A 14354-nucleotide genomic window follows, 5' to 3' on the forward strand; every position below is an offset into this window, starting at 1 on the left:
GATTGAAGGCTCCAGTGGACCACACCAAAGGAAGCATGGGGATTGAAAGCTTACCGTTGAAAACTTCTTGATTGGCATGGAAGTTTTGCATCAACCTGATATCTATGTTTTTCCTTCATAGGGGTCTATGTGACGTAATGAACAGGTTGGATGGAAAATAAACATCACGGTGGCCCTTAGGAAGCTTTCAACGGTAGGAGTTCAATCTCGACTGCTTCCTGTGGTGTGGTCCACTTACTCTTCGATCTGCCTCATTTTTTTGGATAATTCCATAAAATGATCTTTAAAAATAGATGAACGGAGTGGATAAAATATATTCATCACAGTGGGTCCCACATAGCCCCTGACATGACCGTCCGTCTCTAGCCAGGTGGGCCTAGTACCCAATCCGCGCCCACCAATTCCCCTTCCAGCTCGACCGTGCGTCTCCATCGTTTCTATCGCCCCTCTTAACTCAGATTTTCTGCATTTGAATAACAGAGAGTGAGAGAGAGAGAGAGAGACAGAGACAGAGACAGAGAGAGAGAAGAGAGTATCGTGCGCCTCTCAGCCAGTCTCGGTAAAGAGAGGAAATTATCGTGCGCCTCTCAGTCAGTCTCAGTAGCGCATTGTGCCCACCCTCCCCAAACAGCAAAGGATGCAGACACTCCAATCGCCTTCTCTCCGCTTCTCACCCTTAGAATCCCTCTCTTTACCCAAACACCCAACCGTCCGACGCGTCAGATCCAGTAACGTCAGACGCGCCACCACCATCTCCGCTTCCGGGTCTGCCCCGAAGAGGGAGACCGACCCTAAGAAGCGGGTCGTCATAACGGGGACGGGCCTCGTCTCCGTCTTCGGCAACGACGTCGACACCTACTACGATCGCCTCCTTGCCGGTGAGAGCGGCATCGGACCCATCGATCGCTTCGACGCCTCCAAATTCCCCACTCGATTCGGCGGTCAGATCCGAGGGTTCAAGTCCGACGGCTACATCGACGGCAAGAACGATCGGCGTCTTGATGACTGCCTTCGCTACTGCCTTGTCAGTGGCAAGAAGGCGTTGGAGAATGCCGGCCTCGGTGCGGGCCATCTTGATAAGGTGCGATCTTTGCCGTTTATTGTTACTGTTGTGATCTTAAATTTGCACGTTTGTTGTTTGTCGATTGGTTGGTGATTTGGGAATTGAGCAGTGGGGCATTGTGGGATAGTGACTGTTCATCATTACTGTTGAGTATTGTGATTTATGCATTTGTTTGAATCAGTGCGGTGACAGATCTCATCCGGATTTTAGAATGCTGATTGAGGGCTTTTGAGTATGAGTGTGTTTCTTGATTCGTATTGCATGTCATCTCTGTTGGCCCGCCTGTTCAGACCTGAAATGATGAATGGAGCAGATGGCTTTGGAGGTCTTAGACAGTGTGATCCTTGACCTGAGATATGAACAGCTTTGTACAAGTAGGTGCCCATGGTTCAGTGCATCCAGAGCACTTCTCCGTTGGCGCTACCTTTTGATGGGCCATGCACTGTAATTCTCCTTCATTTGACAATCATAACCATCTGTGGGCAGATTGTAAATAGGCCGTTAACAGAGAAGTTTGAGCAATGGTCCGCTTTCAACCGATAAAAGGGCCAAAGATTGAAATGGCTAGATTTTCAATTGGGAGGCTTTTGGTGCCACCATTTCAACGGTCTAGATCACAGGACCTTGGCCCCACTTTTACAAACTGAAAATTTGAGTATACTATCTATGTCCCATCATCCTATGGTAAATGATCATATGGTTTCATTATAGTAGTTTTCTTGTCTGTCTTGATATTGATGAGTGCATGAGTTGCAATTGTTTGCAGAATATGAGCAGTTGTTCAACACATAAACAGAACCAATTGTAGATTTGATGTCAACATTTGAGTTAATACGTACTTGAGGAAGTAGTTCAAGTATTTGGAGGGATGGAGCTTTTCACCACATTTGCATGCATTATTGAATTGGAATGCAATAATTAGCTTAATAAAATGGCAACGATCAAATTGTTATTATATTCCTTATTATACATATCAAAGTACTTGGCTCCAAATTGCGATCACATCACTTTCAACTGGCACTTGAAAGGAATCCTCACATTCAAAATTAGGAAATTTCATCATCATGACTTGGTTATCTTGATTTTATTTTATTTTATTGAACTGATTTTTCCTGGTGCATCCTTTTATTGGACTTTTGGAGTATATTCGAGCTCAAAATGGAGAATGGAAAGAATTCGGTTTCCATCTAGAGTTTTTTTTTTTTTGGTAAATCCCCTTTACATAGCTTTTTTATTGAACTAAGCAAGGCATTTTGTGAATTTATCAGTTGCTAGTGAAGCATGTTATGATTGAGTTCAACCTGCATTACTTAGGCATGGCCGTGCCTTTCTTTGTCGTTGATGCCCATGAGATGCCAGATCCTAGACCCTAGAAAATGCATCGGAAGAGAACAGTTCAATTGCTGAAAATTCCAATTTCCATCAACTGCTAAAACTTCATTTAGACAAAGCTGCATATTATTGATTGGAGTATTTGGATTATGGCCTCCATCAGTGCATTTCGCCCTGCCAAATATCCTTCCGGAATAACCCTCTTTTCTTTTCCTATCAGTCATCTTCCGACATTTAAGTAGTCCTCTTTTAGTTGCGTTATGTGATTCCATCCATTAGATGCATTCCTTAGTGCCAAATTCTGAAAATTCTGACAGCTTACCATATTTTTCCTTCATGAACCGGGGCCACCGCCATAGGGAGTCACTTTCATAAGGCTCCATATCATCTTCAATAAAGCATTTCTCCACATCAACCATTTTTTGATGCACAAACCCTTTTCCTGGATTGGTCAGCAGCCCATCCCACCCAACCCTGTGGAATTTGGCACCAAATTCCCCTTCGCCCAAAAGAAACTTTACTAACACGCCTTATATTCTCAGCAGCACTGCTTTCAGAGGAGACATGGGTGATAATAAGCATATCAAAATGCAGCTAAGAACATGCTGTCTGAGAGTCAGTGTACCACCAAAAGATAATAACTTTCCAGCTGGCTACTTGATTCTGAATTTTAGCTATCAGCTCATTCATAACAGCCTTCAATCTGTCCATTATAAGAGGTGCACTGGGTTCTTGAAAATGAAAAGTTCTTCTTGAAAAACCTGTTTGATTCTCAGCCTTGCTAATTCCTGCTGTCAACGCCTTCTCAGATATTATATATCCACTTTTCTCTTTGTTAACAAGCTGGTGAGATGCATTCTCATATTCTGACAGGAATTCCATAACTCCCTGCTGTGATCTTTTTGTGTCATTGACAAAATTTATTGTGTCATCAGCAGATAGCTAATGTGTAATTTAAAGACAGCCCCTCTTCACTTTGTAGTGAGAGGCCACAACCCTCTGAAAGATGCTCTCTATTTCTCTGCTGAGCACTTTTTCCAGTGATAATGGAAAGAGCTGTTGATAATGGTTCTCTATCTTAGACCCCTGGATGATTTGAATTATACAAACTGTTCCCCGTTAAGAATTAATGAAAACCAGTAAATTTTCAATTAATGGCTCCGTAATTTTTTATTACAGATTATCACTCATTTCTATAGTTGATGCTGCTTGAGTCCACACACTCTTTATGCTTCGCCGGGTCTGTCTTAAACTGCATTTCTTACGCTTTGTTGAGTTCATGCATTTTTTAATGTTAGTTATTATGTTATGTTTGCAGATAGATAAGGAGCGAGCTGGTGTGCTTGTTGGGACGGGCATGGGTGGTCTTACAGTGTTTTCTGACGGCGTTCAGTCACTTATAGAGAGAGGTTACAGGAAAATAACCCCATTTTTCATTCCATATGCCATAACAAACATGGGCTCTGCCTTGCTTGCAATTGAACTTGGTTTCATGGGGCCGAACTATTCAATTTCTACTGCATGTGCTACCTCCAATTACTGCTTCTATGCTGCTGCTAACCACATCCGGCGAGGCGAGGCTGATTTAATGCTTGCTGGGGGAACTGAAGCTGCAATTATTCCCATTGGCTTAGGTGGTTTTGTTGCATGTAGAGCTCTATCCCAGAGAAACGATGATCCCCAGACTGCATCTAGGCCATGGGATAAAGACCGAGATGGCTTTGTTATGGGTGAAGGTGCTGGAGTATTGGTATGTCTCTTCATGTGTCGTATTGGTGAAATTCAAGATGACCTATCTATTGTTGGGTAGATTTATGCTCACTGTACCTTTTCAAGTTAAACGGATGATGTTGGAATGAGCACAGTAGTCAACGATGTGAGGACTATCTGACCACCTTACAGTTGAGTTGCACAAAAGTTGCTTTAGGGCCCTCCATCAGTCACCTACTGTCAAGGTTTTCCATCATACAGGAGGCCCATTCATTGTTGCACATAGCCCCAAAATCACTCGGATGGGATAATTGGGTCTTACCATCCATTTTTGCGGCCCTGAGTCTGATGGATGTAATCATCTGGTCAGGGTGATATTCGGGTCGTGTGCAATCCACTGTGGGATCCTATCCAATGCTGTCATTGTATGTATTGTGTGCTCACCTGGACCCCACAAGGGACTTGCTGTATTCTGGCAAGGAGAATTATCACTGCACCGCTACTCTCCCTCCCTCTCTATGAATGACTGTTGAACCATATTTGAAGTAAAACAAACGGTACAGCAAGAGTCCATGAAGGCAATGGATAACAGTCCTGTACACAAAAAGAAGACCTCTCGCTTTGTGTGGGCGTGTGCGTGAATGTTTGCGTGGTTGCATGTGGGTGCATGCATGCATGTGTGACACCTTTACTTTGATTACCTTGGTGATTTGTGAATAGAACTGCATTTGGTAATGGTTTCTAGTCTTTTTCCATTGCATCGTCCTGGTTTCTTATGGTTTTTATTTTTTATTTTTTTAATTATCAGTCCAATCATAAGGCTTATGCCTCAGGCCATTGACTTTTTCACCTCAATCATGAGGCTTACGGCTTAGAGCCTTGCAAGCCAGAGAATTTTTTCCCTCACTTTACTTTTATTACCTTGGTGGTGATACGGGAATAGAAAAGCATTCGGTTTTTCTTGTTTCTGCATTTGGTTATTATGTTGCTAGTCTTTTCTCTCTCCCTTTTTTTTTTTTTTTCAATGCATCATTCTGGTTTCTTATGAGTATGGATTTATATAAATGATGGAGATCTCATGACTGGATCTTTACAATAGTTTTCTCATCTTCTTGGCAGGTATTGGAGAGCTTGGAACATGCAATGAAACGTGGTGCACCAATTATTGCCGAGTACTTGGGAGGTGCTGTTAACTGCGATGCTTATCATATGACGGATCCTAGAGCCGATGGACTTGGTGTCTCAACATGCATTGAAAGGAGTCTTGAAGATGCTGGTGTGGCCCCAGAAGAGGTATTTTCTTTGGTGTTGCTTTAGATAGCATTTGGCTATACTGCTAAATAGTAGTTGGCGGGACTTCCCTGGAGTACTTAATATTGCTGCTGTTTGTGGTTGCATGGAAAATGGAACCTGCATTAAATACCTAGCATTTCCCATATTTTTACATCTTAAATCACAATTGAGATAAGAACATGAATCAAAGTCACAATTTGGCAGTAGCTGTTCTGTTGGCCTTGTCTGGGCTATTTGTAGTTGCTTGTTCCCCTTCTTTTAGTAAAGTTGTGAATTAACAAAATAAAACTGTTGGCCTTGGGAATTGGGAACACCCATACATATTCATAACCTCCTTATACCAATTGGTTATAATTGGAGTTCAGTTTTGATTTTATTTTTGATTTTTTAAAAAAAAATTTAAAATTTTTAAAATTTTTTATTTATTTATTTATTTATTTTTATTTTTTTGTGACTTGTGCACATTATTGAAAATGTATTTTCTTCTTATCTCTTCAAATGAACATCATTGTCTTTTTTATTTTGAAAGATAACAGCAAATTTGTATAAACAGAAAGCGCAGAAAAGACCTAGTCAATAACCAGACCCCTTGTCTCACTGTCACCCATGTCAAGAAGTGACTCGAATCTAAAGTATCTCCCGTTTCTTTCTTCCCAAACCCCCTAAAGACCCACAAATGAGTTCAGCTGCCAAATTCCTTTCATCTCCTTTCCAACCTCCATCCCATGCCAACCCAAAAGATAGTAGCCGGTAGAGCTTGGAGAGGCCCAAGAAACGTTGAACTTGAGTAAGTAGAAGTTCCATAAACTGCTAGCAAACAGGTAATGAAGAAAGAGATGATTAACTGACTCCAAATTAGCCATGCATGTCAAGCAAACATTTGGAAGCACCATCCTCCATTTTTAGAGATTATCCACAGTCAACATCCTTTCCCTCCCAACAAGCCAATAGAAAGCTGCAACTTTCGGCAGAGCACCATAAGACCAAACATACTTTGTAGTCTTGATCTCTCCATCCATTCATGGCTACACAGTAGGATATGAAAGAATGCATGGAGAAGCATCCAGATTTACCACTACGCCAAACTATCCTATCTTTTTCCCCAATGATCAGGCGACAAGTGCTGATGAGATTTTACTACAAGACCGATTCCTCGATCTTGTCGTTGGAAAGAAGTAACCAATACGTGGGTTCCTTTTATTTGTGCACCCTCTAAAAATATATAGGAGAAATGGAGTTCAATTCTCTCCTCTAAGCTTGGCCGATTTCAATATATTGTTATGTGGTGAGGTAATCTGTTGGAAATATGGTAATGGAGCCAACTTGTACACTAGGATTATGGCTCATTGTTGAAGATCTCAACATAAAAAATAGCAACTGTGTTAGTAATCAGTGGTGGCTAAGATCAGCCCTTCAAGCGTCTTGACACTGTTAGAAGAAAGAGAGCCGAAAATGAAATGAAGAGAATGAAAAGAATAGAGCTCGAGTTTACAATCTGGTAATATCCTCTAACACTGGCCACCGGTAAAGCCTGAGACCCATCCATATCCTCTAGCCTTAGCTCCCTTGCATGTGTTGCACCAGCTGCTTCTGAAGCCCTTCCACAAAGATCCTTCCCCTGCCGATAACCAGGGAAGCAAACAGAACCATCTTGCCTCAGAAGGATAGCCCTGGGACCGCCTATACTATAAGGGAGTAGAAACCTCTTCTGTGAGTAGGAAGAACGGGAGGGAATTGGGACCTTCTTGCTCTGCTTAAAAGCCTCACTGGATTGAACCATCACACGTGATAATGGCTCTACTGGAAGATCTTGCAAATCTGCACATGCCAAGGGCTCTTCGGGAAGAGAAACCAAGTCCACACGTGTTGATCCATATGTCATCATCAAAACTCATCCAGTGTCAAGATCGAGGGAAGCATTACACGTGGTGCGCCTGATGGCCTTAAGGAGTTTTCGACCTAGAAAACTGACGTAGGAAGAGGGGCACATGTCTCCCTCTTGGCGCTACAACCAGCTTCACAGTTCACATCGACGATTCCTGCGATCCCTCCGAGGCTTGGAACCACTCATGATCCCGAAGCCCCTCAAAGCCTGAGCCTGCGATCCCATCCGTATCCTCTTTCTGGACACACCAGTTTTATCAGGTTGGTGTTTGTATAGTCCAAGCTGGGACCAAACCTGATACATGCTGCCCGAGCCCAACCCAATGTCGGGTCGGTCGGGTTGAATCCATCCGACTTTGAGCCCTAGCTACTAGGGGTGTCAACGGGCCGTGCTCAGGACTGCAAAATCATTATCTTGTATAGGGTTGGCCCGAAGGCCCGGCCTGAAACAGTTCAAAATCTGGGCCAAGACCAACCCCAGGCCCTGCCCGTCGACAGCCCTACTAGCTATGTACTTCCTAATGCCCCTGCAGACACCGGGCTGTCCCTCCTTCTAGTGCTCCACCCGAGCACTGAAGTGGTGCTCCTTCCCAACAACCATTGCCAACTTGGGAAGTTGTCAATGCCTGCTCATGCCTTTTCCAGGCCTCTCCCCACCTGCACATAACCCCCCATGACAATTCCTTCGCCATCTTTACTTGAATGGTGATCTCACTCATTCTAAGGCTGACAGAATCCAGAGCTGGGGCAGCCCTGCTTCTTCTAATATAGAGCCCATCAATGCTTAGGTCTTCCCCGAGCTCGGATGCTTCATCTATGGCTAGCACCTCCCCTACGCACCCTCCAACAGCCACGGACACATCCTTGTTCCACAACTCCAGGGGGATGCCCCAAATGAAATACCATGCTATCTTGCTCCCCAACACAGACCCATCTTCCCATTTACGGATAGAGATAATCGGCCCATTGTCGAACATCACAATGGCCATCACCATATGATCTAGATTGGAGCCTGCCTTGACTGAAATCTACACCTCATTAGCTGATAGGGGCTTGATCTTGTAGTCGCAGTCCTCCAACCTGCAACAGGCTTTCAGCCAAACCCCAATCTGCCAGAGAAGAGCCCCCTCCCTGGTTTCCGCCAGCACAGACCATTGGAGCATTGGCTTAGCGCTTTCAACCAATTTCGAGTCAACACAGACCTCGACTCCCAGTGGGGTTCCTCTCTTCCACACCCAGCTCCTTTGCAGAGCAGCGCCTGCAGCCCTCTGCTCTCCGCCAGTTTTCTCCTTCCAATTTTGCCTTCATCTTCAGCTAGTGCTGCCTTGACAGAGTGGGGTCTCTCTCTCGGACTGGGAACTGCGTTGGGATAAACCTCCCTCAAACCAGATTAGTCCCCCTCGACCTCTTTCCTGGTAACCACCGTCCCCACCTTGTTCCCTCCTTGTTTGATAGGCTTTGCTTTCTGTTCTTCATTGACCTCAGCTGGACCAAACCTGGCCCTCTAGACCAGCATCTTCCTGCCAGCAAAACTCTCACCATTCAGTTGATCAATAGCTACCTGTAGCTCCTCTGTCTTCATGCGGACAAAGGCGAAGCCGCGCGGAGCTCCAGAGCCTCGAAAGCGAGGAATCACCACCTCCCTAACATCCCCTGCCCTTCCAAAAACCCTAGCAAAATTGATGGGCAGCCACCCTTCTAGATAACCCCTAACGTACAATGTCAGCATCTACTCCAGAGGAGCCTTGACCATCCTTTTCCAAGCACCCTCCTATCCCCTTCTCCTGCCTGCACAAACCTAATGTCTATCATCATCCATCGACTTCGAACGTTCCCCCTCTCCATTGTGATCACAACCGTCGATCCCCTTCCCCTTATCTTTCCCTTGATGTTGGCTCTCACCCCCGTCGTCACTTCCTTTCTCCGAGTTCCCCTTCCCTACTATCGATCTCTGAGGATTAAGCTCTGGTTGCTACCACTGTCTCTCCTCTCCTTCTATCTGCCTCTTGCGTATCCTCAACCACCTTCCGTAGATCTGCTTCTCTCAAACCTACTCCCGACCCTACTCCCCATCATCTAAAAGAAGCCGACTGTTCCAGATGAAGGTTGCAAGATAATATAACCATTTGACACATAATAAACTAAGTGAAACGATGTCCTTGCCCGAGTGGTAGACTCTGAGGAGTTTCAACACAAGGTCTTGGGTTTGAAACCCATAGGTGGTGAAATCCCACTACGGCGTGCGTGGGTGTGTGTAAAAAAAAAAAAGTGAAACAATGCTTCTTTCTTTTATTTATTTATTTCTTTGAAGTCTGTTCTAAATCGATGTGCTATAAGAACACAGTCGTATTTATTATATTTTGAAATCAAGATACCAACAGCATTAATTCAGAACTATATACAATCTACATACTGGAGGAATGAAATAGTCTCAAATCCTCTCTACTCATATGAGCCAAATTATCTCCAGGTTAACTACATAAATGCACATGCAACTTCCACACTTGCTGGAGACCTGGCCGAGGTGAATGCTATCAAGAAGGTCTTCAAGAACACTTCGGAAATCAAAATCAATGCAACCAAGGTGAATGTCCTAATTCGGACTTAGGTTTTGATGTTAATCTCTTTCTGGTTGGACAGGAGAATTAATTGCTGATTTTTTCTGACTCGTCTGTCTCTAGTCTATGATTGGGCACTGCCTTGGAGCTGCAGGCGGACTTGAAGCCATTGCTACAGTGAAAGCAATTAATACTGGGTGGCTGCATCCTACCATAAATCAATTTGTAAGGATAGAAAATATTCCTACTTTACTTGAGCTTTGATAGAAAGGGCCCTTAAAATGAAAAAAAAAAAAATGAAAAAGAAAAAGAAAAGCACTCAAATGCAGATTGGAGTGATTTGAGAGGTTTTTACTTGAGAGTCCATTCGAACAGTTTATTTGTTATTTGCAATTGGTGTTGAATATGCATACCCGCCAATCATTTCAGTTTCTGATTATTGCACTGCCCGTTATTTTGTGGACTGCAGAATCCAGAGCCTTCAGTTGAGTTTGATACGGTGGCAAATACAAAGAAGCAGCATGAAGTGAATGTTGGTATGATGTGTGACCCTATTGATGTCGGACTAATGCTAAGCCCAGAAATTCCTCTCTACATGCACCACTCTACACATGGCCACACATGCATGGGACATCTAAGCCTTTGCATCAGGTGGGGTCCACTGTGCAGATGGCCTGGCCCTGAAAATCAGGCTGGGCTCACCAGTTGGGCGACACAGGTATACTGTATGTGGACCGATGGCATTCATAATACCATCCATTTTTTAAACATCCAGTCCAGCAGATTATTTCACCAGACTAATTTCTAGGTCAGCTCGTTTACAAGGGGCCGGGGTCCACTTGATGCATGGCTTGATGTCCTACATGTCCCAGCTTTTATGTGGGCTTAGCAAAGCTCTCAGCCTTTGTTTTGGTTGATATGAGAGGGAAGCCAACCAAACATTTCTTTTTTGTTATTTGCAGCCATTTCAAATTCTTTTGGATTCGGAGGACACAACTCGGTGGTGGTTTTTTCTGCGTTCAAACCTTGATTACAGACCGGGTCCATATAACCACAAGAAGGGGGCCTGCTTTTCTTGATAAACTAGATACCCATTACTTTTTCATCTTTGATTTCTTCTCCTTTCTTTGACTGTTATGAATTGTCGGCTGAGAAGGAATGATTTTTCTGAGTGGAAGCTTTTAATTTTCTGAATAAAAGTAGCGAGAGTTGAGATTTTAGTTGCATTCGGAATCATAGTTTATGGATCTTGGACTGTTGGCCAGGTAGTTTTTAGTTGCATTCAGAATCATAGTTTATGGATCTTGGACTGTTGGCCAGGTCATAGTTTTTCCCCCACTTAGCGTTTTAGATGAATTTCTGATGCGTTGTAGACAGCAACCTTTAATATTTCTTGAGGGATTACTTAAATTTCATATTCATAGTTCTCTCTATGGAACGTGTGGTTGCCGAATCTCTGCTGATGGTTCCCTTCTTTTTTCACTTTTCATTTATCTATACCGGTGTTTCCTAAAATCCAACTCGGGTTTCAGTTTGTATGAGTAGGGCCCATGGTTTAGTAATCCAGGGCCCAGGCCATTGGCTCGGTAGGCCCCGTCGTAGGTGGACCATGCCCCAGTGATCTCTCATGTTGGTAGATCCTAGCCTCCATTCTTGGACCTTGTTTGAGTTGAATGTGGACCATGGCTGGATCTCTTCTTGGCTGTCCATTTTCAGGCCAGAGAACTGAAGGCCAGTATTGTTACAGCGATGATATTTTGCGGCATGGTGGTGCAAATTGGGCAGACTCAGGAGGTTCTTGAGTTTCAGGCCTATGTATCATACAAGTCAGGGCTGGAATTGATACGGCTTGGATGAAATGGAACTTTATTGGATGATATTTCAGACCATGCTTGTGGCCCAACAAGCCATGTTCACTTGTGCATGGTTGGTGTTTTGACATTTTTCTTTCAACAGATCTCAGGGAATCTGTTGTGCAGTGTTGGTGTGAGACTCCTTGGGAAGATATTATTGAATTTCAGTTTCTACAAGTGGGCCCATGATATGTAATCCAGGCCATTGATTTGTTAGCCCCACCATTGATATACAATGCCTGGAAATGGAAGATCCCAGCTGCCAATATTGGGCCTTTCCTCAGTCGAACATGGACTGTTACTGTTTTTTGCTTTATTTCTCCCAAGTATTGGGAATCTTTTTTGAGTATTTTGCTCTATTTCTCCCTAGGCTTGGGCAACCCTGATCCTTGGAGTCCCTCGGAGGCGTAAAGCCCCCCCAATTGGGGGTATACCATCGACCAACGAACTCCATTATCAGGCCTCCTCCTTGAGATTTTCACCTCTAAAGGAGGTAATGGAGATCCGCAACCAGGTCTGTCAAACCCTACTAAAGTAGTCTTTCTATCTACTTCAGTGATTACATATGGGTTTTGGTATCGAAGCTGAGAGATCGAATCGAACCGGATGAGATTACGTATGGGTTTTTGATTGATGGGTTTTGTGAGATTGGTGATTTGGTGGAGGCCTGCAAGGTTTGGAATCGAATGGTGGAGGAAGGACTCGAGCCGGATGTTGCTTCCTACGAGAAGATTATAGAGGCATTTTTCAAATGTGATAGGATTTCTGATGCGATGCAGATGTTCAGATCTGTAAAGATGGAGAGATTTCATGACGTGGGTATCTCTTTATATAGGCTTTTGATCACGTGGTTGTGTAGAAAAGGGAAGGTGGATGAAACATACATGGTGTTCGACGAAATGCTCAAGAGAGGGATAAGTGCTGATAATCCAACATTAGCTGCTTTGGTTTATGGGCTTTTGTGTAAAGGGAGGGTTAGAGAGGGCTATAAGATTGTGGAGGGGATAAAAGAGCCTGATGTGGGTGTTTACCATGGGCTGATCAAGGGTCTGTTGAAGCTTAGGAAGGCAAAGGAAGCCACCCAAGTGTTTAGAGAAATGCCTGAGAGAGGGTGTGAGCCCACCATGCACACATACATCATGCTCTTGCAGGGGCATTTAGGGAAGGGAGGGAGGAAGGGCCCACATCCATCAGTGAATTTTGAGAGTATATTTGTTGGTGGGTTGGTGAAGGTTGGGAAATCACTGGAGGCTACAAAGTATCTGGAGAGGATGATGGACGGTGGCGGCAGAGTTGAGGTGCCAAGGTTCAACTACAACAGGTTCTTGCATTGCTTCTCGAATGAAGAAGGGGTTGTCATGTTTGAGGAGGTGGGGAAGAGGTTGAAGGAGGTGGGGTTGGTTGATCTGGCTGATATTTTGGTGAGGTATGGGGAGAAGATGGCAACTAGAGAGAGGAGGCGAGCGGCGGTCCACATCTACGGTTAGGCCATGTAGATTAGTTTTGAATAGAGGTTTCAGAGTGTGACTCCCTTGGAAATTGAAACCGGTATAACTCACCCCGACTATTCCCATTACGGTCCCATTTCAATCTGGTGACTCGTTTTGTTGCCCACTGAACCGAGACCAACTTAGCCGAGTTAACTCAGTTTCCCAATGTCAGCAGTGGGGTCATGTAGAATGGTTCTAAACAGCAGTTTCGGAGTGTGAGTTGGACATTGAAACCAGTACTTTTGTCGCCCGCTGGATCCGGACCAACTTGGCTGAGTTAAATTGGCTTCCAGATGTCGGTAGTGCAGTCATGTGGAATGGTTTTAAACAGCGGTTTTGGAGGGTGAGTTAGCTGGACATTGAAACTTGTACAAGTTTCCTGGACGGCTTCCGCTTTTGCCTTAGTAACTCATTTCATTGCCCACTGAATTGAGAACGACATGGCCGAGTTAACTCGATTTCCCAATGTTGTGTAGGTTTAAGGTAGCAGTTTCGGAATGGTGACTTGCTTGGAGATTGAAACTGGTATGCGTTGCCCCGGCTCCTTCCATTTCGGTCCCATTTCGATTTGGCCGCTCATTTCATTGCGTGGCGAATCGAAACCAGCTTGACCGAGTTAACTCAGTTTCAGATAATATTTAGAACCATTTGTCTCCTCTCTTGATCATAGCTTTGTGCGTATATTGTACAACAAATATCAATACATTATTAAGTAAATCTCTATTATCCATTTTGATGCACATATCCAACAATCCCAACCGTCTAACCTAATTGAATGGCCATATCTTGCATAGGTTCTTGTATCAACTGAAACTGCTGAGGGTCCACTAGACCAGAGATTCAGAGATCAAAATTGTGTACTTGAATACTAATCTGAACCGTCCACATTGTGGACCTTACTGTGGATGGAATATGGCCTGAAATTCACCCTGATCGGACTAGTGAAACAGCACAGAAGCTGGCCATCAAGATGGATGTCTGTTTTTTCTTTTTTCTTTTTTCCTATTAATTTTTCCAAACTCTCCTTAAACACCTGGATCAACGAAACAAAATCCCAACCGTAGAAATCACAGGCCCCCATTGTGGAGAGACCACAGCTCAAAAATCAAGTAGACTGAATAATCATAACCGTACACGCAACCCGTTTGATGCGCTATAAAGATGGCATACA

General features: G+C 44.0%; 2 protein-coding genes across 2 annotated transcripts; both read left to right on the plus strand.

Annotated features, from left to right (window-relative positions):
- The first annotated feature begins 478 nt into the window (after window positions 1–478).
- Window positions 479–11273, plus strand: LOC131252736 (3-oxoacyl-[acyl-carrier-protein] synthase I, chloroplastic-like). The gene is made up of 7 exons (XM_058253411.1): window positions 479–1081; window positions 3714–4145; window positions 5225–5398; window positions 9753–9866; window positions 9964–10065; window positions 10310–10376; window positions 10803–11273. The coding sequence occupies exons 1-7, from the start codon at window positions 638–640 to the stop codon at window positions 10868–10870; spliced, it is 1401 nt and encodes a 466-aa protein (XP_058109394.1). The 5' UTR covers window positions 479–637; the 3' UTR covers window positions 10871–11273.
- A 249-nt stretch (window positions 11274–11522) lies between these two features.
- Window positions 11523–13925, plus strand: LOC131253809 (putative pentatricopeptide repeat-containing protein At1g26500). Its single transcript, XM_058254947.1, has 4 exons — window positions 11523–11634; window positions 11804–11885; window positions 12250–13526; window positions 13660–13925. The coding sequence occupies exons 1-3, from the start codon at window positions 11523–11525 to the stop codon at window positions 13178–13180; spliced, it is 1125 nt and encodes a 374-aa protein (XP_058110930.1). The 3' UTR covers window positions 13181–13526; window positions 13660–13925.
- Window positions 13926–14354: the final 429 nt, after the last annotated feature.

Source organism: Magnolia sinica, chromosome 8, assembly GCF_029962835.1.
Source record: "Magnolia sinica isolate HGM2019 chromosome 8, MsV1, whole genome shotgun sequence".
In the NCBI taxonomy this organism is placed as follows: domain Eukaryota; kingdom Viridiplantae; phylum Streptophyta; class Magnoliopsida; order Magnoliales; family Magnoliaceae; genus Magnolia; species Magnolia sinica.